At 61.0% G+C, this 27,446-nt stretch overlaps 5 protein-coding genes across 5 annotated transcripts; all 5 read right to left on the reverse strand.

The window, feature by feature from the left end:
• Nucleotides 1-513: 513 nt before the first annotated feature.
• Nucleotides 514-2,382, reverse strand: LDBPK_281760 (hypothetical protein, conserved; the record flags this gene model as incomplete). The annotated part of the gene is made up of 1 exon (XM_003862227.1): nucleotides 514-2,382. One exon carries the CDS (start codon nucleotides 2,380-2,382, stop codon nucleotides 514-516), a length of 1,869 nt encoding a protein of 622 aa, XP_003862275.1.
• A 5,470-nt stretch (nucleotides 2,383-7,852) lies between these two features.
• LDBPK_281770 (hypothetical protein, conserved) lies at nucleotides 7,853-11,974 on the reverse strand (the record flags this gene model as incomplete). Its single annotated transcript, XM_003862228.1, has 1 exon — nucleotides 7,853-11,974. One exon carries the CDS (start codon nucleotides 11,972-11,974, stop codon nucleotides 7,853-7,855), a length of 4,122 nt encoding a protein of 1,373 aa, XP_003862276.1.
• Nucleotides 11,975-14,408: 2,434 nt separating this feature from the next.
• Nucleotides 14,409-16,961, reverse strand: LDBPK_281780 (hypothetical protein, conserved; the record flags this gene model as incomplete). The annotated part of the gene is made up of 1 exon (XM_003862229.1): nucleotides 14,409-16,961. The coding sequence occupies one exon, from the start codon at nucleotides 16,959-16,961 to the stop codon at nucleotides 14,409-14,411; it is 2,553 nt and encodes an 850-aa protein (XP_003862277.1).
• An 805-nt stretch (nucleotides 16,962-17,766) lies between these two features.
• On the reverse strand, nucleotides 17,767-20,046 carry LDBPK_281790 (hypothetical protein, conserved; the record flags this gene model as incomplete). Its single annotated transcript, XM_003862230.1, has 1 exon — nucleotides 17,767-20,046. One exon carries the CDS (start codon nucleotides 20,044-20,046, stop codon nucleotides 17,767-17,769), a length of 2,280 nt encoding a protein of 759 aa, XP_003862278.1.
• A 2,360-nt stretch (nucleotides 20,047-22,406) lies between these two features.
• On the reverse strand, nucleotides 22,407-26,378 carry LDBPK_281800 (zinc finger protein kinase-like; the record flags this gene model as incomplete). The annotated part of the gene is made up of 1 exon (XM_003862231.1): nucleotides 22,407-26,378. One exon carries the CDS (start codon nucleotides 26,376-26,378, stop codon nucleotides 22,407-22,409), a length of 3,972 nt encoding a protein of 1,323 aa, XP_003862279.1.
• Nucleotides 26,379-27,446: the final 1,068 nt, after the last annotated feature.

The following is a 27,446-nucleotide window of genomic DNA, read 5'->3' on the forward strand; positions in this document are numbered from 1 at the left end:
CCATATCGATCTCTGGATGAGTCAGGGTGCGCTGGTCTGCCTCGGAGGCGAGTTGTCACTCCCGTCATACGTCAACGACACTGTCCATGCCCTTTTGTAGGAAGACGACAACGGCCAAAAGGGCGAAGCCTGCCAGCCGGCGACGGCTCAGTCAATACGGAATCGCCCGTCTGGGGACCTCCGCACGATGCGCGCATCCGATCGCGCGCGGCCCCCACCCACCCACACCCCCACACACACAGACATACGACGACCTTCGCTGCACATCACATGGGATGCGCTGAGAATCGCACGCACGCAGATGCTCAGACAACAGAGACATACGCCATTTCCACAGCGCTGTGTGACTCGCCGCTTCACAGAGAAAGGGGGAGATCCGCAAGGCCCCAGAGTGGAGGGGGGCCACAGCAATAAGGTGACCATGTCAAGCCCCCCCACCCCCGACAGAAAAAGCAAAAAGAAAAAGGCTCAGAAAACTGGAAGCCAAGGCAAGCAGCGCAGAAGCGACGTCCATCAGCGGTGTATCGACGACAGCGACCCGTATGGCGATGTGTGAGGGTCGGCGCGCGGTCGACCGCCACGAGCACCGCCGCTGCTGTTGCCCTTGAAGCGGCTCGCAGCGCCACCGCCACTCGTGCCACCAATGCTCGACAGCGGACGCGGCGAGGACGACGACGAGACCAGCTGACCACCAGCGTGGCCTCTTGCGGTCCCCGTAACAACGGGCGAGATAGACAGACGCATCACCGAGTAGTTCTGCGCCGCAGAAGCCCTGCGCTGCTGCGCCTCGCTCCCGAAGCGGTGCTGCCGCTCCACGTAGTTGAGAATGTCGATGTCAACAACATTCTCGCTCATGACCTCCTTCACGTAGAAGGGCATGGTGGCCCAGAGGCAAATGTCGGTCGAGTGTGGCGACGCGAGAGCGGTGAAGGAGTTGCCGCCAGCGCTGCGCACCGCCACGGCCCCAGTGCCTTCCAGCCCTGCTGCCCTCACGCCGTTGTGGCTCTCCGCCGCGGTTGCGGATGCGCCTCGTGAGACAGACTCTGGCTTTGAGCCAAAGGTAGGCACCTCCACAACCTCCTCGGCGAGTGCGTGAGCCGGCCCGCTGTATCGCATGGGCGTTAGACCGCCCTCGCGCTCGTACACGTTGTGCTCTGCGCAGTAGTCGAACCAGCGGATTAGGTGTTTGAAGTCTTCAGCCACGTTGTCCGGAGACGAGAACTTCCTCGGCAGCTCCGAGCACCAATGCTTTGATACGTCGAGGAGGCTCACGAGGTGGAAGCAACGTCGACAGCCCGCGTACCGGATCGCACCGATGATGCGCCACGCCCACCGCTCCAACTCTGCTGTGAGCGGTGGCGCGGCCTCTGCAGCCAACGTCGGCGCAGAGACTTCACTACCCTTGAGTGCTGGTGGCGCCTCGAGAATGACCGGCGTTGTGTGCCGTGCTGCAGCGTGGGTAGCGAAGACCTCGCCACGTGGGCCAACGCGCCACCCTCGACCCGCGATCGATGCGTGATGAGCTCTGCCACCGGTGTGGCTTGCCGGTCCCGATTGTGCTGGACACTCGGGGCCAGAGAGCTGAGAGGTGCGGCCGAGCCGATCAAGCTCACCTTCATCAAACAAGGTTGCACACAGGCAGCACCAGCGCAAGCCACAGGTGGGAGGAAGAGTCAGCTGGCCACTGTGCGTCGCTGGCAACCCGGCTGGGGACCATGCGCCTCCGTTGGTGTCGCTGCTGGCTGTCGCCGCCGCGTCGGTTTGCAAAGACACTTCTGCACCATCAGCCACACCCACTTTGTGGCACACATAGTGTTGCAGCAGCGACGCGACAAAGGCGCGGTTCGGGTGGTTCGCGCTCCGCTCCTCGTGCAGGCGGAGCAGTGCGGCAGCCAGGTCGATGTCACGCACCATGTGACTCAACCGCAGAACCAGGTGTGTTGGCAGGTTCGTCAAGTCGAAGCTGGACGGCACAATCTCCTTCAAGTGCGCGCTGAGGTACATGAGCGCGTTGTCCGACAGCTCCTGCATCTGCAGGAAACTCGAGGAGAGGCAGATGCTTACAACGTTGCTGTTTGTGATTTGCGGCGCTTTGCCGCTAATCCAGTTCATCAGCCACTGAAACGTGGCGTGGTCGCACCGTGCACGGAGGGTGAAGGCCACTGCAAGCGAGGAGGACGATTCGGGCGGCGGCGACACCTTGGCCTCGTTTATTTGGCGTTGGATAAGAGGCTCAAAGTAGCGCATGTGCGTGCGGAGTGGGCCCAGGGCGCAGAGAAACGCGCGCTCGTGATGAGTCGCGGGGTCCTGCACCGTGATCTCGACCATGGCTGACGAAGCTGAAGAGGTCATTTCCAGAAACGTGGTATTGGAGATGTGCATATGGATTGGAAGGTTGCAGGGCTGCCGTAGAAACACGGCCCTCCGTTGTTGCGGTGTGCTCCTCTCCTCACGTCGCGCAGCTTTGCGCCGTCACTGCAGCAGGAAAAGAAATCAGCTTGTGTGCGTGCCTGTGCACCAGCGAGAACACACGGTGCAACCTCTAACATGTGGCGATGCATAAGTGTCGTGGTGGTGAAAGAAAGAGGGAGATAGCGAACGGGAAGCGGTGACGCATGCATGATCGGTGGAGCAGAGCGAAGAGGGGAGGTGATGGCGGGTCGTGGGCGGGAGGGGCTCGTGCGGGAATGCGCCTGTGGCCGTGCCGCAGAGGCCGCAGATAAGATTAACCTCAGTCACGCTGCGGAGGCAGAGGGGGTGTGGGGCAAGCGCACACGATGCCTGTTGCTGCAGCGCAAAGACAGCCCCCGTGCCGTCTATTGGTTTTGCCCATTTCTGTGAGGCGAGACTGAGGTCTGCATTCCGTTGCGCGAGGTCGAGGAGGGAGGAGGGGCAAGAGAGAGGCGCGCACACACATACACACACAAAAAGAGGAAGAGAAGGGCCAAAAAGTAACCAGGCACGCACGCGCAGCAATGAAAAGAAGCCCCCCCCCACACCACCACCACCACCACCACCACCATGCCCGCTCGCTCGCACGCGGCACTGTGATCGCGAAGGCATCTCTTTCTCTCACTCCCTCGGTTAGTCCGCCATCACTGTCCCGTCAGCAAAGAGCTCGCTTTGCCGCTCAAGACTTGAGTTGATGGAGGAACAGCGGCTTGTTGAGGGTCTTGCCTCTGCGGCCGGCGTACCCGGGATGCGGAAGCACGCTGAAGTCCCCAAGAGTTAGTATAGAACCTGTTTGGGCACCGCGCAGGTCTGCTCTGTTAGCGGCAGGGCTGCCCGGTGCTGCACTCATGCTAGCCGTCCCACCGCTTGGCAGCTTTGCGCAGTCAACGTAGTAAGTGGTGAAATGCCCTCTTGCGTAGCTGGCAGTGATGGCTGCTGCCTCATCCGCCGCCGTCGCGCCCGCCGGTGCACGCGCTTGGGCAAGGCTGTCGCTGGACGACATGTCAGCTTCTTCTTCGTTTTGCTTTTCCCGCTGTGCTGCTAAAGTGTTAGTTTGAGTGCACGCGTATGTCGGTGTTCCTGTACGACGGTGACGATGAACGCCGCGGAGTTCGGATAAGACAATGCACCCGTCCCTCACCCCGCCCACACCCCTTGAGTGCAACGTGGTGCACCGACGGAGAACACGAATGAAATCTGAGTGATTATTAGCGGTCCGCCGTAGATCAAAAAGAAGGAGAGGGGAGAGAAAGCGAAACAGGATGAGCGGTGGTGCGAACAAGCGGCGCCAGGCAAACGCCAAAACACACACACACACACCAGCGCATGCATGCGTCGGCACAGCAACGCGGACGGGTGGCAACTATAAAAGAGCTGTGGGGGAGCTGGGAAGGGCATGAAAGCGTCAACGCACGTGCCTGTGAGAACAAAAGAGGGGCGCAGCGCTGTGAGCACCGCGCACGAGGGACGCTGACACACACGCCCGCCACCAGCCATACCCACCCCACCCACTCACTGCCTCCCCTGCAGGGGGACAGCCGAGTGTCGATCGCCGAGTAAGGCCCCACTTGGCGGCTGTTGCTGATGTTTCCCTTTTCCTTCTGTTTCTGGTTGTCCGTGCTTGTGCGCATGCATGTGTGGGAGGGATCCATGCGTTGGTGTATGGCGCCCCTTTTCGTTTTCCTTGTGTGTGCGCACGTGTGTTTTTGCGCTTTCAAAGCAGCGTGAGTTGCCACGGAGCCCGGAGAAGAGAAGCGACAGAGAAGAGGTTCATGCGTGAGAGTAAGTATGCGGCGCAGATGCGCATGTGTTCGCAGGCACGTCGTAAGTTAAAGCAAGCCACAAAGGAAGGATGAGGAACGCGTGAACCCGTCGAGAGATCTACGAAAGGCAAGCCAACAAACAAACGACATATACTCGGACGAGAGAGGAAGACGGTATCGCACGTTGAGGGGTCTGAGAGAATGGAAGAGGACGCCGACCGATAGCGTCGACGCAGCCGTCCTGCAGATGCAAGCGCCATTCAAAAGTGGTACAGGAAACGACGAACACGCACACAGATATAGGAACTTGGAGGGAGGAGAAAAAACGAAAGAAAAAGGTAGTTGATAGCGCATGAAAGCTGCGTGGCCTATCAGAAAAGTGTGATAGGAGACATCGATCGACGAGTGCGCGTGCGAGTGCGTGGGGCGAGAAATAGAGGGGAAGGGGTGGGAAGAAAGAAAGCATGTAGATAGGGAAGGAAGCTTGTTACGACGGCCATGGCGAGAAAAAGAGGAGACATGGCCTACACTGCTGCCCTCGTTTGTTCTCCCTCGACAGGTCTGCAGATAGGTATGCATGTGTGTGTTATTTGCCGTGCTGCAGGAGAGAGCGGGTGGCGGTGGTAGTGGTAGAGACCGAGCAGGTCAGCTGCCGTGCTGGGCAACGCGAACCAGAGACGGAACGAAGAAATCAATAGGTCAAGCGAGAAAAAAATGCGCGTCAGGCGTGGAGAAAGTGGGGGGGGGGGGTATGAGAAGAGAAGGGTGCAGCTTGATGAGAGGAAGACGCGCGTACAGATATACGTCACTGACCGCTGCACGCCGTCGCTGCTCGACACTCGAAACTGGTGTTTTCCTTGGCTGTTTGTGCTCGCAGAGGCGAATGTGCAGCAGCGGTAGTGAGGAGAAAGGAAGAGCAGCAGCTGAACGACAGACAAGAGAAGCAAAGAAGATCCTATGTCACCTCCCTCTGTCTCCCCTTCTCTCTCCGTGCTGCCGACAAACATACACGCGCGCACAAATTGCCCAAGTGTAAAAATCAAGTCACACACACATGCACACACACAATATATATATATATACATATATTGTGTGTGTGTGAGAGGGAGAATGCCGTGCTTGGCATCCCAAAAGACCAGCGGAGCATAAAAGACGACGACAATGCCAACACGGCAAACGAAGAAGCGCTGTTATAACATCGAGCGCGCACGTGTACATGTGAAAGAGGAGAGAGCGAAGAATATGGAAACACAGAAAGGCAAACAAACAAAAAAACATTAAGAAAAAAGCTGTGTGTGTGTGTGTGTGTGTGTGTGTGATGGAAGGGCGAGCCGTTGCATCCGTAAAGACATCGAAACGAGAACAGAAAGGAAGAGAGCAGTGCACACGCGCACATCCGTTGTAGCGTTAGGGGGGGGGGGCGAAAACACCGAGACAAAGAGAATCGAACAACAAACAAAAAAATGATAATGTCGACACACACGCACGCACACTGAGAGATCAGATATGTCCTTCCACCATTTTGTGCTGTTCTTTGAGGTGAGGGAAAGGGTGAAGAGGTAGCTCGAGGCACCTTGCATCCCATTGCGCGGGAGGGGAGAGTCTATGTGCGAAGAGTCAAGCCCGCACAAGACGCGTGACGACACAGAGGCGCGCAAGTACGCGCGCTCAGAGAAAGCGAAGGAGGTGGTCGAAGAAACAGACATGACCGAAAAAAGGTAGAGAAAACAAAAAGGGAGAAGCGCGTAGAGAACAAACAAAACGGAAGGCAAGAGAGAAAACACGCACACACAACATCCGCGTTAGCACTGGGATTGCCGGCCTGTAAAGCAACACGAGGATGTAGCGCATCCTGTTTCCTGCCGCCTCCGCGTCGTCCGCCATGAGGACGACACGCACACTCACTTCAACACAGGCATACACGCACATGAGGCCACACTGTCACACAAGAGAAAAGTACAAAGACACTCATCCAACGCGCACCTGAGTGCACACGCCCGTCCACCGGCGTGCACCTCTGCAGCTTCGCGATCAAAACCCAGACGGCTAGGGGGGAAGGAGATAGTAAGTATAAAAGAAAGCGAACAGACCGACAACGGCAGCGGCAGCCGCAGGGCACGTGTACGCACACAAAAAAGCACCAGTCACAGCCGCGAGAACAAGGGATGAGAGATCGGCGGTGGTGATCAGAGTTGATTGATGAGCGCCGCTTGGTGAATGGAAGGTGCGTCTCACCTCCCTGCTGCACGTTCTCGATTTTTTTGTGTGCTCGTCTTCGTCGCCACTTTGCGTACCGCATCAAGTGCAGCCGCCACTCATCGGCCCCTCTCTCTCTCGCGACGTGGCACACCTCTCGAAGACGTGAGGTCAGCGAGGGCTCGACAGGCTGGGTGGAAGACGTCGACCGTGAAGCTGAAACTACGGCAACACGTTACGGTGCCCTCATGGCAAGTGACACCACTTTTCCCTTCACATCCCTCACCCACGTTGCGGCCGCAGAACAGAAGTCCGTCGCCTCCCCTCCCTTCCCCCCCCCCTCTGTCATCGTTTCGCCGGCGTGGGAATGGTGAAGGGGATTGAGCGCGGCCGCGACGGAACAGTGGGAGGAGCGGTTGAGAAGGTACATGAACGAAAGGGGGTCCGGCAGAGGTCGGGGAGGAGAGGCGGAGAACACCCGAGGAGAGGGAGCACTCATAGAGTCGCAACGACGGCTTCGGCGAGGCGAACAAGCCACGTGCACACACACAGACAGAGAGACACACACGCAGAGACACACAGGCACAGAGAGGGGAGAGGGAGGGGCCCAAGCGAGCAAACCAATACAAACAACAAAAGGGAGAGGAAGGAGGAAGCACAACAGCGAGAGAGAGAGAGAGGGGGGGGTTGGGGAAAGGGGCGAAGACACACACACACACAGAAAAGAGGGGATGAGAACATGAAGGGAACAGGCAGATACGATAGAAAACAACGGCACGCGCAGCCGTGCACCCACGTAGACGGAACGGAAAAGATGAGTCGTCACTATCCGCGAGAGAAAGACAGAGCAGCCACATTTTACAAGTAAAGCACGCAGGAAAATGAAACGCCACCACATCAATAGCGGCGGCAGAAGCAGCGGCGAGCCTCACCTTTTTGAAGCGGCACACAAGACAGCACGAAGAAACAAAACAATTTTGAGATAGGGCACGGAGGGAGACGGGCGGCCAAGGGAGTACAGAAAAAAAAAAACACGAAACATAGACAAGAGAGAGCGCGAAAAGAGGCGGATGGCACATCGCACGCTCAAGACGCTCAGCGTCTCGATTCCTCCGTCATTCCTGATGCTCTCATGTCCACGGAAACGGAAAGAGACACGAGAGACCACCACACCACCATCACCACAAAGGTGTGAAGGAGCGCGTACAGAGAATCAGATGCACTGCTGTCTCGGCAGCCCTCGTGCCACGTATGGCAAAGAGAAGGAGCGGAGGGCTGAGTTCAAGCCACTGTCGTAGCATTTCTGGCATCACGGTAAAGGAGAGCGTGAGCCTGAGCCCCTTACACGCACCGAATCCCACCTCCTCTCTTCCCCTTATAATCTTCTTGGACGCCTCTGTCCGGCTGTCCCGCTCCTCTATATCGATGCGTCACCCTTGTCGCTATGCCGGCCAAGAGACGCCGCGCCAGTCCCAGCGGTACTTGCCGGAGCCGACGGAGTTCTTCGCGCTGTTCACCAGATCGCCTTGACGAGGCGTGTGCGCGGCGCTGCTGTGGCCCGAGAACGGCATTGTCGTCGCCTCGCCGCCAGGACGCGGCGTGCCGGCCATCAGTGCTGTCGCTACAGCCGGCATGCCCGCAGGAGAGACGGCGCCACAGCCCCTGCGCACTGGATCGTCACTAGAATGTAGCACCGGAGTGTGCTGTAATGCGTGCATACGGCCAACGTCACCCTCAACCGTATCCGGCTGCGGCGGACGCAGCGACCCCTTTCGATACATCGGCGAGGCGTTCGAGCAGAAACTCGACCAGAGCAGCTCCGCCGTCGACATCGACGATGAGCGAGCTGAAGACACCGGCTGGCACGGCTCGGTGTGCCGGATGGAGTGCAGCAGGGAGGCGTGACGGGCGTGCGCCGATGACGCAGAGCCGCTTGCAAAGGTAATGGAGGTGCCACGCATAGAAAACGACTGTGCCGCGCTGGACGTGTTCCACTTGGCTGGCGTTGCGGGCAGCTGCGGAGTGCTGGCAATGTTGCCGGTACCGTAGCCAGGCCTAATGGTCACAGCAGCGGAGCGCTGCGGTGGCGGTCGCCGCGCATCGGCAAGCCCCGTCGTGTTGTTCGACGTGCAAGAGTGCGGGAGCAGCTCTCCCTCGGCACGCAGGTATTTGCCTTGCTCGGCAGGCGCCGGCGAGTGCCCACCCTGCAGGTGCGTACCATCCTCGCTGGAACCCCACCTGCCCGGGATGCGCACCGGTGTCGACCCGCACGGTTGAATCACCGCAGAGCCTGTTGCCTGCGCGCTGTACTCAGCAGACGCCCCAGAAGTCGCACCGACGACGCTCGTCTGTGTACTGACGGATGGCATGCTTGGTACGCCGCGCGATGTGTGGAAGTGGTGGGGGCTATCGCTCATTTGACTGGCTCGTAGAGGCGTGGTGCCGACGGTAGCAGAACAACTTGGCGTCGCGCGCACGCTGCGGCGCTGCCTCACGACCACGTTTACAGTGGGCACATCGGCGTTGTCGGCCGGGGCCGACTCGGGGACACCAATCCAGCACGTCGTGGTAGCAGCAGCCGGAGACCTGCGCTGCGACGGCTGGCGGTAAGAGAGGCTTGCAGAGCTGCTGTGGCTGCCCATGCTTGCCGACGCGGGGCTCACCCCCGTGTGCGAGTTGGGCGTTCCTACAGTGCTCGCTGAATGCGTCCACAAGGTCATGGAGGTGCTGGACGCGACCGGCAGGGCGACCTGCAAGCGCTGCTGGGCAGGCACAACCCTCCCCTGTCGAGCATTTTTGCGAGGGGTGTCAGAAACGTTGTGTGGCTGCGCGAGACGGCCGACCGCGACAGGCGGCGTGGACGACGAGGGTGTGCGTGGCTGGTCGTCGGTGCGGACCCGCTTTGGCTTGGCACCGTCGTCTGCGTGACTGCCACTCTCCGTGGGCGACGTTGGCGACAAGATTGCTTTCGCCTGCACCGAAGCCGACACAAAACCGGTGTGTGCGCTGTATAGCTCCATCGAGGATGAGCCGGACCCCTTGTCGCGTCTGCCGTCACTGCTGCCACTCTTGTCGGGCCCATCGGACGCGCCAGACGGGTTCGATGGGAAGTTGCCCTCATAGGAGCTGCGTAACCCACTGGAGGCGGCAGTGGTGGCGGCAACAGTCATCGACAGCGACTGAGCTCCCGCTACGGCGTCGTCATCCCTCGCGGCTGTCGCGCCGCCAGGCTCCGCCTCTGCCGCGGAGGTCGCCTCCTTGCTCGAGTGCGATCGCTTGATGTGGTTGCGGTACGCCTGCTCCACATCCGCCCCTGACTGGATCCACTTCTTGAGAAACTCGGGTGTGGTCCCGTAAAAGACCACCTGCCCCGCACACAGCTCGCGCCAGATTAAGAGGCCCATGCCGAGCCCCTCCGGCACGCCGGTCTTGCCGCTCAGCAGCCAATGCGAGTCCGTCGGTGGTGCCCGCCGCGATGCCTGACACGCTTTCCGGCAGAGCGACAAGAGAATGTCCTCGGCAAACTCGTTGGGCGAGATGCGCCAGAAGGCGTCTGGAGCCGGTGTCGAGGAAGCCGAGGACGCAGACGTGACGTACCGCAGCACCGTTCCCGCTGCCACCTTGGCCCACCCGTCTCCTTCATGTTCCGTGTAGTGCGCTTCGACGTAGGCCTCGTTTGACGGGATCCAGACGTCGCCGACCTTCGGGGTCACCCTCGGAGGCCGCGGCTCCTCGTCGGTCAGCAAGAGCGTGCCATCAAGCGGGCTCTCTGTCAGGTTCCGCTGCGCGAGCTCCTGCCGCAGCTTCGCCGCCTCTCCCCCCACAAGCTGCTCGAAGTGTCCGGTGTAGAAGCGCGATGCCCACAACAGGACGCGGCCGATCGAATCCGCCGCCACGGAGCCGCGCAGCTCATCTGCGCAAATCACCGTCCGGATTTGGTACCTCAGCGACTCAGAGCCAACCTCAGCAGCATCACCTCCGGGGCGCGTCGCAACGGCGCTGATGCTAGAGTTGGCATCCGTCTTCGCCACCCGTGACTCGTTCGGGGCACAGGACTGCCGTAAGCCCGCGTTGCTGTTCGCGGGTGCCGCGCATATGTCGTCACCGCAGTCCCCCTCGTTGCTGGCGCCGCGAGACGACGACGTCATCGTCGGTGCCGTTGAGATCGGCTTCGCACAAGACAACGGCGTAGGCGCTTTACTCTTCTTCTCGCTGATCGCGGGGGTCGCGCACGCGGAGCTCTGACCCATGCGCGCGCGCAGCTCACGCAGGTAGCACAGAGCCGGCACATCGGCGCGGTGCATGACGATTTCGATGGGACGGCGCAGCACTGTCTCCTTGGCGACGTCCGCGGCGGCGGAGGTGATCATGGTGCCCAGGCCTTCCAGGTGCGTCTTCAACCCATCTCGTGGGACTAAGCTGGCCATATGCAGTGGCAAGTGGCGCTTCCCCTCAACGTCACTACTGTGATCATCGTCGGCGATCGCGTACGGATCGGCCGCGGCAGGAAGATCGGCAGCGTATGGGTCAGCGTACGGATCTCGGTAGGCAGCTGCAGCACTGCCAGCGCCGGTAGCAGCAGTGAGGCGCAGCGCCGCGAGAGGGTCCGCCTCGCGCCCCGCCGCGTTTGCTCTGACGGCCGCCCGCGCCGCCAGACCTTGCACCACTCCACCGCCCACATGCGGCGCTTCGTCGTGGGGTCGCAGGATACCGATGGCCTGCATCTGTGTTATGTATGTGTGTGCCGCGAGAAGAGTCACCTGCGCGCGGTGGTTGCCACCCGCGCTCTTCGACAGAAAAATCGTGAGGCACATGGGCAGCCTGGCGGCCTGGCTGTGGTGCATCGATGGCGGGCAAAAGCGCGTATCGCCGACAAAGCCGAAGATGCGCACGCGCAGGTTGTAGTGCGGCAACCGCACCGTGTTCTCGATCGTCATGTACCCGTTCAACGCACCGGCGCCGCTGACCTTGCCATGCCGATGCAGCCTGCCGTTTCTGCCGTTCTTCTGCTTACCTCCGCCAATGCTGCTAGCGAGAGATGGTGTGTCGGTGGTGGACGCCACAGCACCACCTGCGGCAGCGACGGCTGCGGTGGCGCTTGCCTTGTACACAAAGGCAACGGCGCATGGCACTGGTGACACTACTCGCCCTGCGCGACTCAGAGCGATCAGCTCGTTGTCCGTCTCCAGCAGCCGCTGCTCGCTGAGGCTCATGTACCAGTTGTAAATATCCTTGTCGGTGCCGATCTGATCTCGCACCACCGTGTGCTCCGTCGCCATGCTTCGGGCATCCCGGTAGTAATAAGCTACGTTCGCTTCTCGCCGCACGTGCAGCAGCTGCTGGAAAAGCGGCGAGGCGGAGCTGGGGAAGTAATCAGGGATGAGGGGGATCAGTATAATTTCCGGCTGCTGCGACGTCGCCGTCGGCACGTCAGTCGGCGGCTCCCCGGCATTGTTAGCGCCAGGAGACGCGGAGTGCCCGACGATTGGAGCGGCGCTTCCCCGGACGCGAGGGTCACGCACGATGTGTCGCACCAGCGTCTCCCTACTCGGTGCCCCTCCCATTCTCGTTTCTTTTGCGCGTACTCTGGCACTGCACCCTCCCTCCTACGAGAACGGCCCCGAAGCCTTCCCTTTTTTTTTGTGCGTTGCTGGCCTCGCGACAACCCCTCTTGCGCCAAAATGTTGGCTCGCTTGACTGTTGAGTAGACGGGCGGGGTGTGTGGGTGGCCGGTAGACTGGCGAGCACCGACCTCCGCCTCCTTCGCTGCTCTTTCTCTCCTATGGAGGAGAAGGAAAGAGGAGATGCCGCGTAGCTGTATGTCCCAGTCCAGCAGCAGCGCCGTGTCGCGCGCTTTCTGATGTTAATGTGGTTTGCCTGTTGTTGTTTTTTTTTCTCTCCCTCCTAGAGGGCACCAACACACATCGGGGGTAGAGGGGGGGGGGCAGACAAGAGATGCACAGAGAGGGGTCTCCGATGGGTAAGAAAGAAGCAGAAACGAAAGACGGAGGAGTGGTGTGTGAAGCCTGCCCCGAGAGACAACAAGAGAGAGGAGAGGGAGAGGGATTTCGTGGTGCAGACCGACGGGTGGCTAATGTTACAAGAAGGCAACTGAGGTCACCTCATCCGTTGGGGGTGGGGGGAGGGGAAGTACATGTGTCGATATAGGTGCACACACACATATATGTGCATGTGCACGTATGTGTATGCGTGTGGGGCACAGAAGAATGCAGATGCGGCCCATTCAGAGTTATGCGGTGCAGCGTGCATGAGAGAGAAGCGGAAGAGGGGGTGCAGCAGTGAGAAGCATACAACGACGAGGGAGTATAGCGAAGGAGAAGCCGTGAAGAAAACATGGAAGAGGCGGCGATGGAGGCAACGCTACACATGGGAAGAAGAAGGATTGATAACCGGTGGCGATGCATACCCGTCCCTCTCTCCTCTCCGCCGCCGTATGACGCGTTTGTGAGCTCGCTTCGCATAGCGCCTCCAACGGGGAGAGGAACGAGGAGACGATGCCGCTCACTCATGAGACCGCGCGCGCGATAGGCGTCGCAGCGCACGCGCAACCCAAGTGCCCACATGCATCTCGGGGGAGGGGGGAAGAGAGCAGCAGGCGCGTTCTTCTACATCACCCCAAGGTGTCTATGCAGTTGCGCATGTTCACTGCCATTCTGCAAGTGTGGCAGGGCGTCCTTTTTTTTCGTCTGCTCGTTGTGTGATCGCTTATGTTTTCTTTTCGAGCCCTTTCCGGTGCGCATGTACTCTTCCGAGGCGGTATCGCACGTCCAGGTCATGTGCAAGCACGCGCTGTTTTGTGTGACGGAGAGCGAGAGAGAGGACACGAGAGGAGCCGACACGGACGGAAATAAATAAGCGATACAAAGGAAAGGTGTCAGCGAGAAAGGAGCGAGACGGGGCAGAGAGACGGAGGTGACGGAGGCATTGGACACAAGAGAGAAGAAAGGTCCACCAGAGACCACAGATGGCGCGCAGGTGGCCGGAGAGGCAGAGATAAAGGGGCCGACATGCATCCCACCGCCTACACGGAAAGCGCACATGCACATGTGCGCATACCGACGCGTCGACACCATCAACCAACCAACAACAAAAAAAAAATGTAATAAAGAAGAAATCAACATGTGGAAACGCACGCGAACACAGAGAAGCGAAGCAAAGGAGGAGGTTGCACGCATGTAGCCGTTTGGGCGTGGCAGATGAAGGAAGGGACAACACACGCACACATCTTACACCCTACACAACTGACGGTTGGCGCGAGAAGCCATCATACAGCGGGAAATGGAGGAGAGAGGAGGGGCAGAGCCCAGAGAGACAGACGGACGGACAGGCACACAGAGAGAGAGAGATACAAAAAAAGGAAAAATAACACAACACACATTCTTTCGTTTGGCTGAAACCGCAAAACGGGCAGGAAGGGCTGCTGGCCGGTTCCGGGGAGGGGCGGTGGGACCGGAACGGAGAGGAGGGAAACGCGTCTGCGCGTCCAGCGGACGGTGTCGAACAAGCGTAGAGAGTGCCCGACAACGAATAGGTGTGCTCTCGACTTCTCAGCAGGTGCAGCCACACAGCCAGGCATACATGCACCGATATACGCACTACGCTCACGGCGGAAGCAGCGCAGCCGCCGGCAGTGGCGTCGTGCAAAATCAAGCAGCGACGAATCGGAAATCCGTGCAGCCTTGTAATCAGCCCACGAGGAAACAACCCCGGAACTGACAAGGGAAAGGAAGCAGAAATGCGGCAACGTCTGTAGAGAAAGAATCCGTAGAGGAGAGGCTGACGTGCATGCCAGTACATGGGAGTGTGGGCGTGTGGGGTGCGATAAGTATGCAGGGCGCGCATCTGCGTGCGGCAGCATGAGACTCCGGCACACCAAGAACTACAGGGAGGCGCGTGAGCGAAAGAGAGAGAGCGGTCTGCGCCGTGGATGCTGGGCGCATATCACCCCCTCCCCCTCCGCTATGTCTGCATCACTGGCTAATACCTCTGCCGAGAAGGGAGGCCGCTGGAGGAACCGCGCAGGGTGTGGTCGAGTCCTTCCAGTGCCGCCAGTTGCGCACAGAGCGGCACCGCGCCGAAGAAGAGCGCGTCATCCCGGAGCAACTTGCGCAGTCGCTTCATGAAAATCTCATTCGCGCGCGCCGCCAGCCGAGCCTCCTCCGGCTGACTGATAAACAGCGCCACCTCCTGCATGGTCTCGCCGTAGAGGTTGCGGTTCCGCAGCAGCATACGCAGGGTGCTGCGGATGCCGTCAATCGTCCACTCAACAGCGGAGAGGGTGCCCACATCCGTCGAGCTCTTCAACGCCGAGCGGCCGCCGCCGTCGGCGCTGTGCATGGGGCGCTCATCGCTGTCGTTCGACGGGCTGGTGACCTGTCCAGAGGAGTCGCTACTCCGAAGAGGGTACGGCTGCACGGGGTCCGGCGGCGGCGGCGGCAGACGTGGGGAAGTGGCACCGCGCAGCGGCAGCGCAGAGAATCCGGCCCCACGTGCACCATACGCCTCCTGTGTCGACAGGGATGTGTGCGAAGGTCGCGGCATGTTTCCACTGTACCGAGTGGAATACGCGTTGACCGCGGCCGCCGGGGTGCTGCCGCCGGCTGGCGTTTTGGTACGCGGTGTTGCCGGCCGTGAAGCCGAGTTTGGTGGTGGCGGTGAGGCGGGCAGTGGTGTCTGGCAAGCCGACGCGTCACTCTGAGCGTCCTCCGTGAACTGAGTCCTCGACTTCGGGGGCTCCACACTAGTGTCCATCTCCTCCTCCTCAGCGGCAGGCGCGGCCGTGGCGACTGGGAGAAACTCGTGTGGTGGGGCGGGGCGAGGAGCGACGATGACGATGCCGTCCTGGTCGATCACATCCACGTTGTTGGCGTCGGTGAGCCGCTGATTGTTCTGCCGCTGCCACTCAGTGAAGTGCTTTCGCATCTCCTGTTGGCGCGCTGCCGTCTCCAGCCTCAGCTGCCGTAGCGTTTCTCGTTGAAACTGCTTGGCATCGTCCATACGCCGCCGCGGCGACAGGTGCCATATCCCAGCTTTCCGCAGCAGCTCCCCTTGCTCCGCGAAAATCTCGTCTAGCACGCGCGTGTTGTGGTCAATGAGGCCACCTCGGCTGTTGCGTCGCGGGCTGGGCGACTTCGTGTTGAGGAGGTTGCTTGTCGACCTGCGAAGGCGGTGATGACCGTGCTCGCCGCGTGAAGTCCCTTGCGGTGTCTCGCCACCTCCGATGAAGGCGTGCTGCTTCGGCGGACTCGCATTCATGCGCTGCAGCAGCTCAAACTTCTCCCCTGCACGGCGATGCCAGCTGTCGTCCGGCGCGTGCGTGAGACGCCCGGGGTGGTCGAGGTGCGGGGTGGGTGCCGACATCGGTGGTGGCGGTGACGAGTGTTCTACGGTGGCAGGTGTCCCGGCCGAGTGGCGCTGACTATTATGTACGCGAGTGGACGGCACATCGGGCGGAGTCGAGGACGTGGTGGAGCTTGGTGGTGGACTGGAGGCGCACCCGTGCGAGGCACCCTTCGTCGTGCACTGGGCCTTGGGCGCCCCTCCGCCGGCGCTACGGTTTTCGGCAGCTGCCGACTGCACTACGATCGCAGCACTCCCGCCAGCGCTTCCAGATGCGGCGATGTGCGGCTGTCTACTCGACATGGCAGGAGCCGAGCTTGCGGACGCGACGTGCGCAGAGATGGTAGAAGGGGCAGTGGCCTGGTGTGAGGGCCATGGAGGCTGGCCCAAGCTGACGGCGCCAGCCAAGGCAACTAGTGACTGGACAACGCTCTCCATCGACGGTCGCGTCGCTGGCTCGTCTGCCATCATGCGAGAGAGAAGCTGGCGTGCGGTGCCCGAGCGTCGCGCCATGTTTGTACCCTTTGCCGTGAGTAGCACCACGCCGAGTCGGCCCAGACACCAGACGTCGCTCAGTGTGGGGTGATAGCCGCTGCCACTCCTGGCGCTGTGGTTCGCGGCTTCGCCGCTGCCGTTGGGATGTGCCGCAGCTGCCGCGAGAACCTCGGGTGGATAGTCGAGCTCTACGCGCAGGCCGCTCTTCTTACGCTCTTGCAGCTGCGAATAGTAGACCGGGAGGGGCAGCGGCACGCCTAGGAGGAGGTTTGCCGTACCACCTGTGTGGTGGTCCAGAAAAAGACGATCGCCTGTAAGTCCCGGGAAGAAGAGATTGTGCAAGTGCAGCTGCCGAATCGCCAGCGCGCACGCGCAGAGCCACCGCAGCACGCTGGCCTCTTCGAGCGAGTTGTGCTCTTCCTCCTCAATCAAGGTCGTGACGTCGCCCTCCGAGGCGTATGAAGCGACGACACTGAGAAAGGAGCTCTGAATGAGGACGGTGTGGATCGGCACAAAGCCCCGCAGGCGGCGCTTCTGCAGCTCCTCGTACATCCGAACTGCCGCGCTCACCTCCTCGGCGGCCCATCCGGCCACATTCATGCGGCGCAGCACGCGCAACGCCCCGCCCGCCTCCGTGTCCTGCACGAGAAGGGTCGCGGAGTTGTTGCCGATGCTAAGTACCTTCTTGCGAATCATGGCTGAGCTCGATGTGCGTTCCAGAGGAAAGACGACGACGACGAAGATATGATGCGCATGTGTGCGTGTGCATACGCACGCTTGTGCGTGCCATCGCTCCATGATGCACGGGCAGGCGGTGCCGAAAGGAAGAGAAAAGCGCAGAGTGATGGGCAGGCGAGGCACAAGAGACAGACAGAACTCAGATGTGAGCAAAGGAGGGCAACAAGGGGCGACAGTGCTGGGAGTAGTGAGGAGCACGTGCAGCGCACCGCGATCCTGTATCAAGCCATCGCCCTTCCCTCCTGCCCCTTCGAATCCCCACCACACTCCCCTTTCCTGGCACGCTAATCGCTTTCACTGGTGCCCACACACGCATGCACAGGCACAAGCGCATCTGCCTTCATGGATAGGTTTGACTTTGCGTTGCTGGTTGCCTCGCGCGTGCGCGTTCCTTGTCGATGGCCCCTCGTAATCAAATAACCGGAAAGCGGTGCACATCTGAGCTTAGAAGAGGCACACACCTTTTACGCGAGCGCTGAAGGTGGCCGGCATCATCAGGCCCGCTGTGAGCAAAGAGGGAAAAGAAAAGCGTGCCGACGCGTTCATTACTTGGCCCAAGCCGCTCCTCGGCCACTTGAACTCCCGCCGCCGCCGTGATGTGTGTGTGTGTGTGTGTGTGTGTGTGTGTGCGTCCCCTCAATCGCCCTGCAGAAGCACGCCTGTACGATAAGAGGCCCCCCCTCCCGCTGTGTCCGCACGCGCCGCGGTGGACATGCCAAATGCAAGCCACGCCGGCCTTCTTACTCTTCTCCGACACGACGCGCTACACTAGCCTCACAATGCGGTCGCCAGAGATGGCGAGGACATCCGTCATGGCGCTGAGCGTCGCCACCGTGCCGTGGCGGGAGAAGTACCGCTGCAGCGCCAGCGGCACGCGGGTGCGCAGCGACGCCAGCGTCGTCCCACCTTGCGGGATCAGCGGCAGCACCATCCGCACGATGTCGGCCTTCTCCAAGTTGGGCTGCTCCACTTTCGCGCGCTGCACCACGACAACGGAGGGGTCGTCAGGGTAGGGCCAGGTGGTGAAGTACTCGGGGTAGCTGTCAGGGTAGGGCCAGGTGGTGAAGTACTCGGGGTAGCTGTCCAACACAGCCTGCACGGCTGCCAAATCGCGTGGCAGGGCATCGCGGACCGCCGGTGGGACCAAGCTCAGCACCTCATCCAACTCTGCGCACTGCATGAGAGGCAGCGCATCATACAGCTCCCGCACGGCCCAGTCTGCGTTCGACTCCGGCGCTATCTCTGTCGGGATCTTCAGCACCGGATCGTCCGGCCGTAGCGAGTTCATCCGCAGCCGCTCATCCATCAGAGTGTCCACGCACGCCTCATACTCCGGCAAGAACCTGTACACCTTCATCTTATCCGTTGATACGACGATCTCCTTGCCATGCATGCGCAGAAACGTCGGAAAGGAGCGGCACTGCGTCTTCACCTGCGCCTTTTCCGCCTGCGTGAGGAGGCTGTAAAGGCGGCCGGTCGACACAGCCGCCGACGCCTTCTCCTCCGCGACGCCATAGTCCTTCCCCACCGCCGCCTCGGTCACGACCGCCAACACCTTGGTGAAGATGCTTGGCAGCGGAGACGTCGAGGCGTCCCGGTCGTCGAGCGAGTTGGGCGCGACGCGGTACGGACGCGCACGCAGCTTTCCTTGCGACATTTGGAAGTACTCCGGGTACTTGCCGAGCAGCCCAGTCACCCCGAGCCGGGGATCGAAAGCGGGGTGACGTGAGATGATGGGGGCAATGTCCTGCAGGACGTCCGCCAGCGCGGTGTACTCCTTTGGCACCTGCGGCGCCACCAAGCCAATTAGATTCGCCTCTGAGTTCCGCGGTGGACGGCGCAGCGGCTGCGCACCGCTCTGCATACCGTCCACGCCGCTGAAGCCGCCAACCGTGAAGCGCGCGTCGGCATACCCGCGCCGCGGATGATCAAAATCGGGCTTCAGCCGAATCTCCAGTGAGTTGTGCGAAGGGCGCATGTCAATGTAATGCCTGAACCGCTTCAGGTAAAAGCGAAAGGTGGTCTCGGCGTACAGCCGTTGTATCTCACTCGGTAACGTGGGCTCAATAGCCTCGATGGGGACGAAAAAGGTGGGGATATACGGCGCAAGAGCCTCCATTACCTGCAGCGTCGATCTCAGAGGTAAAGGGGTGCCGGCCTCTGGCTCGCTCGCCTCTGCCGGCTCTGCATCCGTGAGACCTGGGAACGCATTGGAAGCATCTGCACCAACAAAACGAGCTCGTGGCGCCACCAGCCCACCACCGGCCACAGTTGCGACTTTGCCGCCGCCGCTGTAGCGCCAGCTATTGCCCTGTGGCATAGGTGGAGGCGGTGGAGCAATTCTGTCCGCATGTGTCGCGGCGGTGCACCGCGACGCGTGAGGCTTTGAGGCGCTCGAGCCTAGCGAATGCTGCGGCGGAGGTGGCGCTGTATTGGAAGCAGAGGCCTGCTGTGCCGGGGCCGCTGGAAAGGGCCCCGCTGCTTTAGAGCCGTCGAGAGGTGTGGCAGTGCTCCCAGTGCTAGGCAATGCGGCATCGTCGCTAGCAAGCGGTGTATTGGTGCTTGTCGGCGTAGCGCCCACTCCAGAAGTCGACGCTTCGCAAGGTGCGACCGGGGCATGCGGCACGCGCAGGGCGAGGTGCCCGCTGGGCAGCAGCACGACCTCCTCAGGGAAGTGGCAAAGCATGTACTGCGTCAACGCAGACTGCTCGCCATGCTGTGGTGTCCCCACTGAAGGCTGACTGCCATGTGCGCGATCTTTCGAACGGTATTCACGTTCGAGAAACTGCCGCAAAGTGCGGGGGAGTTGCTGCTGCACGTAGGCTGGCCGATTCCAGAGCTCCCTCGTGCCTGTTCGCGTGGCAACACCGTGCTCTGCGGATACTACTTCGGTCGGTAAGAGCGGCAGCACCATCGCCCGCACCTCCCACGGCGCGTACGTGACCACACCATTATCGCACACAGTCGCCGAAGAGGTTGGGCACTGTTGCGGCTGCCCCGACGACGGCAGCTTCGTGGAACAGTGGCGCAGAGCGCATTGCATTGCTAACGGCGGTCTCATCGATGGTGGTGGTGTGAATAAGATGAAGCCGGCGGGCAGTGCAACTGCAGCAGTGGATGACGCCGTCACAGCATGCGAGCGCCAGATGATACGCGCACCACACCACGCGCGCGCCGGACCGCCGGCAGAGAGTCGATGCATCGTAACTAGCGAGAGAGAGAGGGAGAGGCAGACGCAGTGAGAGTTTGAAGAGCGGCAAGCGTGGGCCTGATGTTGTGTCGCTCTCGTTTCCTGCTTCTCGGTTCCTGTACGGCACCCGCTATGGCGAGCAGCCGCCCAAGGCTGTATTCGGCTGATGAGGTGGGGTATGCTGTTCCTTCCCCCGCTGCCCATGGTGGCAGTGCAACATATGCAGAGATGCACCGAGAAAGGGAGAGCAGAGAAAAAAAAGAAAAGGTAGAGCGAGAAAGTTGTCACAATCGTCAATTTAATAAGAGGCGCCTCAGCATTGTTCTTCACGAGCATGTCCAGCGCAACCATCTCCATACTACCTTGCACAATGGAGAGTTTCGCGGCTCTGTTCAGGCGCACCGAGCCCACCTCCATCCACTACCACCACCACCGCTCCTCGTCGCCTTCCCCTCAAAAGCACAAGCACCTGAAAGAAGCGGCATCCGTGGGGATGTCGGACTCAATGGGAGATTATCGGAAGAGCCCTGAGCCATCCGCCTGCTGCGGTGATGATCGAAGAAGAGGTTGGCATGCGCGCATCTCAGAAAACAGCACGTCTGTTTCCGCATGCGCACTGAAACGGTGAGGCGGTGACGGACTGCCAGACTAGAGCAACCCCGTCCACGACGACGGCGAGCACTAGCTGGGCGCACATTACTGACGCGTAGCTCACGCCTTTTTTTCCGTGTCTGCATGTACCTCTGCGTGCGTCTCAGGAGACCAGAGGTGTGGCTCTCTTCTTCTTCAGCAGTGATGCCTGCAAAAACAAAACCGGATGTGTGCGAGACGGGCGAGAGGGGAAGGCGAGGCACAGCGCATCGAAGGACAAGGACGGAAAGCGGAGAAGAAAGCCTTCAAAGGCTGAGCATGCCGTGAACGCGCTCGACACCGACACCGAGGAAAGGGCGCGTATAGGGGGGAAGAATGTCGGTGAAGCGTGAAGGCACAAAGGAGGCGCAACTCAGCAAACCTCATGGGAATCATACATCTTTCCCCCACCTCACCCCCAACAAAAAGCAGCCGCAGCTGCGCCTGGATGCTTGAGCGGGGATGGCAGCCGCAGGAAGCTATCGAAGCGCGCGTTCGCGCCTGTATGTGTGTGTGTGTGTGTGTGTGTGCCTGTAAGACGGAAGCTCTTCCACCCATCCCCGGGAGTTCGAGAGGGAAAAGTGCGAAACAGACGGTAGAAGAGGAAGATCAGAGGTCCCTCGGGCAACATGCCTTGCACGTTCTCGCGTATTGTGTTCGTCTTCGTCTTGTGCTTGGCCACGGCAGCTGTGCAGAGCTTCTCCTCGTCCAGTCTCGCTGGCAGTTTGCACTGTACGAGACTGCGGCCGTGCCTGTGTTCCTTCTTGTGCGCGAAGACGGCCTGCCGACTTCTCGATAGCCGACGGTCTAGTCAGCTTGAACGGCAAGTAAGCTCATCTTTGCGGTGCTGTGGTCGCAATATACCAAGAGGAGGAAAGGGTATGCGTATGCGCAGTCGGAGAGGAGAAAGAAAAAGACATGGAGAGACGGGGGGGGGGCGCAGCGTGTGTGGCGGCGATGGCGGCATTGTCGACAAGAAAGAGAGAGAGGCATAGAAGGCTGCATGGGTGCAGTCAACGGCCGTACTGCCCATCGGCTTGGAGGGAGAGGTGGCCCGTAATCGACCTCCGCGACACAGAGAGAGCAGCACGCATTCTATCGGATGTGCGCATGGCCACCCACTGCAAAGAAGGGATGTGAAAGCAGCGCATTCCTCCACGTGCCAAGCGCGGAGGAATGCCGCACGTGGGAGGACGGTGGCAGCTGCTGCTCTGTCCGTGTCCGTGTCTCTTTGTGATACTCTACGGTACCCTTTCCGTGCGTCCGGTATCTGCTGATGCGTGACTCGCCCCCGGCACTGGCGTGCACACCCGTCAATCGCCACAACGGACGAGAAGCAGCGAGACACGGGCAGGGAGAAGGACACACAGACACACAGGACAGGCGTTGGAGAAGACGGCACGAAGAAAAAAAAACGTTCTGGTCGAAGGGGAGAAAGAGAGAAGCAACACGAGACATCCGGACAGCAGGAAAGTGAGGCAGAACGGTGAGACGGGGCGGAGCGAACTCGGAGGAGGGACTTGTCAGACAGGCATCAGCGCCGTTCGCCTACGCAAAGGCATCTAGCCGGCACACGTCCACCGCTACGGCACCTTCTCAAAGACAAGAGAGGTGAAGGCGAGAAAGTCCTGCTCCAGGGCGCGCTGTGGCCGGGTCGAGAGGCGTAGCATGATGCGGCGCTCCAGAGGCGGCGGCGAGGGTGGCGGCTGCGTTGTGGCAGCCGCAGCGTCTCTGTCATGTCGGTGGCCGGCATCCCCGACGATGGCAATCCTGTTGCTGCCCCTCCCCGCCTCACCCTCCTCGTCCTCTGAGCCGCCGAGAGACCCGCCTTCGCCGACGCGTCCGCGGTTACCGCTGGCGCCGCCACCGCTGCCGTCCTGCGCGTCTGTCGTGCTCGACCTGCGAGCCCAGGTCACCGCGGCGGCGGTGGACGAGGCGGTGTCGGCGTGCTTGCCGCTGCCCTTGTACTCTGACTCTCCATTGGTGGCCGACGGATGCAGTGGTTCGGTATGCATGCGGTACTGGAAAACGGTATTGGCGAGCATCAAGTTCGGGCACAGGTTGCCCTCCGAGAAGTGCCGCACGACGCCGCAGCCGTCGTCCGTCGAGGATGGAAAGAGGTGGAAGCGGCCAAAGCTTGCCACGTAGGAGCAGTACGTGTCGCACAAGTCCTCCTTTGACAGCTGCGTCACGCGCTGCACCGGGCCAACGGGGCGCCGAGCACTCGACGTCAGCTGCAGACTGAAGCGACCGCCAGTAGTGTACACGAGAACCCCTGACACATCGCCACCCCACGGAAAGATGACCCTGCCGTCATCCACAGCGTGCACCTCGATAGAGACGACGTGCCACGTGCCGTGGAAGCTCCGCTGCGCCTCCGCCATGGAATGAAAGAAGCGCACCGGCTCACGAAGCCTCTGATCGTCAGTGACGTGCTCAGACGGCGGCAATGTCAGCGATAGGGACGAGGTGCACGTGTCACCATGCACCTGTTGCAGTGAATGAGAGGCGAGCGACGTGGTGGCGGTTGCGGAGGAAGTGGGCATGGTATTGGCGTTACCCACCAGTGCGAACCCGGCAGGCGCGGCAGTGCGGCTCAGCGGGAAGTTATCGAAGCATTTCGTGAGTGCCTCTATGGAGGCCCGCGTCATGTTGGTGAGCGGCGGCACTGAGGCCCACTCCGACACAAATTCGCGCTTGAAGTGTCGCACGTCGTTGTCACGCATGTCACCCGGGATGCAGGGGGCCGGCACGCGGCGGCGCCGCAAGTCCTCCCAGTTGAGGCCGTGAAAGAAGGGGTGCCGCTTGATCGCGCTCGCATCCTGCAGTCGCGTCGACGGATCTCGAGCAAGCAGACCCGTCAACAGCGACACCGCCTCCGGGGAAAAGCCTCTGAACGTGGGCGCCCCCTTGGCTACGCCGGGCTGCGACGCCGAAGCCGCAGCAGCGCCTGTGCCGTTGTCGGCACGCAGCACCGGCAGTGCTAGCTCCTTGTGAAGAACGTTGTCGTAGACCGTATTGTTGTTTCGCGCGTGGAACGGAGTTCTGCCAGCCAGCATTTCGTACAGCATTACCCCAAAGCTCCACCAGTCCACGGCAGCCGTCTGCACCTGGCCCTGGATCGTCTCCGGCGCCACGTACTCGGGGCTGCCGACGAAGCTGCGCCGGCGGCTGCGCGAGAATGCGCGGCGGGCAAGGCCAAAGTCCGTCAAGCAGATGTGTCCATCCGCCGTCAGCACAACATTCTCTGGCTTCAAGTCGCGGTGCACCACATCCTGGCGGTGCAAGCACTCCAGCGCCAGGACAAGCTCTGCCGCGTAGATGCACGCTGCCTCGGGTGAAAGGCAGAGTTTGGGGTAGATGTAGTCGTACAGCTCGCCACCGGGAAGGTAGTCAAGGACAAAGACGAGGTAGTACTCTGTTTGGAACGCGTAGTGGCAGCGCACAATGTACGGGCTCGGTTGTAAGCTTGTCAAGATGGCCTTTTCCTCCTTCATGTAGGATGTCATGCACCGCCGGTACACGGTCGCCTTGTTCATGATCTTCATGGCGTACACCTTGTGCGTTGCGCGCATCTGGACCTTGAGCACCTTTCCGAATGTGCCCCGCCCAATGACAGTGAGTAGTTGAAAGTCCTGGAAGCCGACAGGTGACGGGGTGCCACTTCGGCCGGGTAAGGCGCCCCCAGGCGACGAGAGCGAGGGGTGCGGGATGGGTGATGCGGGGTTGGTCACGCGCTGGTGCACTATCACCGGGCTGCGCTCCTCTCCAACGCAGCTGCGCGTGCTGGTGGCCGGCGATAAGCCCACCACAGGGGACGACTGCGAGGGACGGCCCGATGGCGCCGGCGGGCCTTGCTGGGCCAGCGTACTGAGCGTTGACTGCATGCCCCTGTAGGCGCCGCCACCAGGAGCGGTGCTACAGCGGTCGAGACGGCGACTGTAGTTCTCCGCACACTGAAGGCAGGCGGGAACCGTGCTCCCGGCAGCCTTTGCGTGTGTAGATAACGGTGTTGTTTCCTGCACCAGGAAATGCACGGGGTCGCTGCGACCCGTGGTCGTGGCCAATGCGCGCCCCGGCGACGACGCGCTTTCAAGCACTGGCAGCTGCTGCAGGCAAGCAGAGCAGAACTGGACCAGGCAGAAAAAGCACCGGCGCGGGTACAGGAAGGAGGTAAACTCGGCGTTGCACTGCGCGCAGTTCGCCGACGCTGGGGGCAGCCGCTCATCTGAGAAGCCCGCCTGCATGGGATCTGCCGCTGTAAACGCAGCCCCACCTACGCGGCTGTGCGCAGACTTCGTCGTCAGCCTCATCTTGCTCGTGTTGTCCACGCAGTCGGATCGCCCCTCTGCACCGTTCGCTTCCCCGTCATCGCCCGCCTCATCCACGACGGCCGCGCCGGTTGTCTGAGTGCCTGTGCACACCCCTCTCGTGGCGAGTGTCTTCGACGGCTCCCTGTTCGTGGCGAAGGTAGCGGCGCTGCTGGGCATTGACGATGTTGTCCTGGTTGTGGCGGCTGTGGCCTCCAGACTTCCCGCCTCCACTCTTCCGCTACCGGGGGCCACAGGAGAACTTGCGGCCGCGGCGGCTCCTGCGTGACTCGCGCAATCAGTTGGGACCGCAGGGAAAGAGCCGCTCGCCCTGAGAAGCGGAAGGGCTGCATCAGTCGCGATTCCTGACACAACCGTCGCCGCCCTTTCAGCAGCGCGGAGATACTGCTTCTGTTGACGGGACTGCGTCTCCTGCAGCTCGCGAAGAACCGCGTCATCGTCGTCCTCGTCGTTCACAAGGTCAGTGTGCGTGCTGATTAGCCCCAGGAGCGGCTGAATGCCAGTGAGCTTCAGGTGCGTGGGCACCTCGCCGTCGTGCAGAAAGTCGTAAAGCTGGGTGCGAGCCACGTAGAAGAGATTCCTCGGCACGAGCAGCTGCTGGAGGTAGATCTCTAGGTAACGGCGCCGCTGTTCGACCAGCTCCGGGCTCTGGTTCGTCACATCCATCCAGTGGCTGCCCGGAAGTACCGGCACGACACCGTAGGCCCCGTGGCTTGACCCGTGCCGGCTGCTGCAGATCTGCTTAAGATCGTGGTCAAGCGCCTTGAACTGCTGATATCGCCGATAGACGCGCCAGGCGTCGTGGCCGCGCACGCACTCGATAACGTACTCCACGTAACTCTCCTTGACGCGGTAGTGGGTGATAACCACGGAGGTGATGGAGTACTGCTGTGACAGCAGGACGAGCGCATCGGCATCTTTCTCTGGGTCTAGCGGGTACTGTCGTGGCGCGTGCAGGTGCCCGAGCAGACGCTCCTCGCCTTCAAAGACGCGACGATCACCACCTTGGGCCACAGGCGATGCAGCGCTGCCGTTCGGGTGCGGCGGGGCATTCGTTGCTGCTGCCCCACTCGGGGTGAGCGGGCTCGGGCCCGCATTGCCGTTGCGCGAGTCGTTTGCCCCTGCCGGCGCCGCCGTGGTGCCGCTTTCTCCGCTCGCATGACAACCTAAAGTTGCTGGTACGCTGCGCGCGGTGTAGGGGCGGCGGAAGAGACTGTAGAACATTTCAAGCTGGCCAAGCGGCCTTTGATACGGCACAAGATCGCGCACGCACGTGTTTCTAGCGAGCCGCCAGAAACAGACAGGCAGAGGGAGGGCAGCTGCAAGAAGACGAAGCGCCCAGTATCAACGGCAGCAGAGCGGTGGCACAGAGACGGTGAGGCAGGCAGATAGATAAAGTCAGCAGGGGAAAGGAGGATGTATTTAAACAACACCAGCAAGGAAAAATAACGAAGTGTTGCTAGGGGAGAAACCCGGAAGGAGCGAGGAGGTGCCTTGTACGAGCGATGGCGGAGAAGGGATGTGCTTGATGGCGTGTGCACCGAATACCCACTGCTGCCGGAGTGCCTCCTTTGTGTGTGTGTGTGTGCTCCCTCGCTCGCACAGACGGTCGTATATGCACGTGTATGTATGTCTGTGTGCAGGTGTGTGCAGGTGCCTTCACAGCAGCGTGACCTGTTGATGCGTTGTGTGCGCTTGACGCGTCAGCGCCGAGACCGGCAGCGAAGTGGAACCGCAAGCGAAAACAGGCAGCACGGGAGAAAGAAAACGGAGAAGAAGCGGGAGGGTAAAGCAAGGGTGAAAGATGTTGAATGACGGAGTGCCCATGCACTCCGTCAGCGGTGAATGGTGTGCAGCGCCGTGCAGTGCCGTTGCTGCTGCTTTTCGCGTCGGAGAAAGACGCGGAATGGAACGATCGGTAAGAGCGGAAGAGACACAGCGGCGGGCAGGACAACACGGAGAGTTGCGCGCACGTACGCGCGCGCCTTTCGGGAAGGGACGGAGGAGACGAAGCACAGACGCAGCACAACGCGCGAGGCGTAATTCGGGTGGTGATAGTGCGATCAGGCGGAGAAAGAGTGAAAGAGCACGCGCAGTGCTCGGATCACCTCCCCCTCCCCCACGCGCACACACACACGCACCGCGCGGGGCAGTTGTGCGACAAGCGTAGAGACACCAGAAGTATAATGAAAGCAGCAGCACACAAAAGACAAGAACAACGAGTGAGGATGTGCCACTGCGAGCAAGCACACGTCAGTCTGCAGAAATAGAGAGGAGGGGGAGGGGAGGGGG

This window comes from Leishmania donovani, chromosome 28 (genome assembly GCF_000227135.1).
Source record: "Leishmania donovani BPK282A1 complete genome, chromosome 28".
In the NCBI taxonomy this organism is placed as follows: Eukaryota; Euglenozoa; class Kinetoplastea; order Trypanosomatida; family Trypanosomatidae; genus Leishmania; species Leishmania donovani.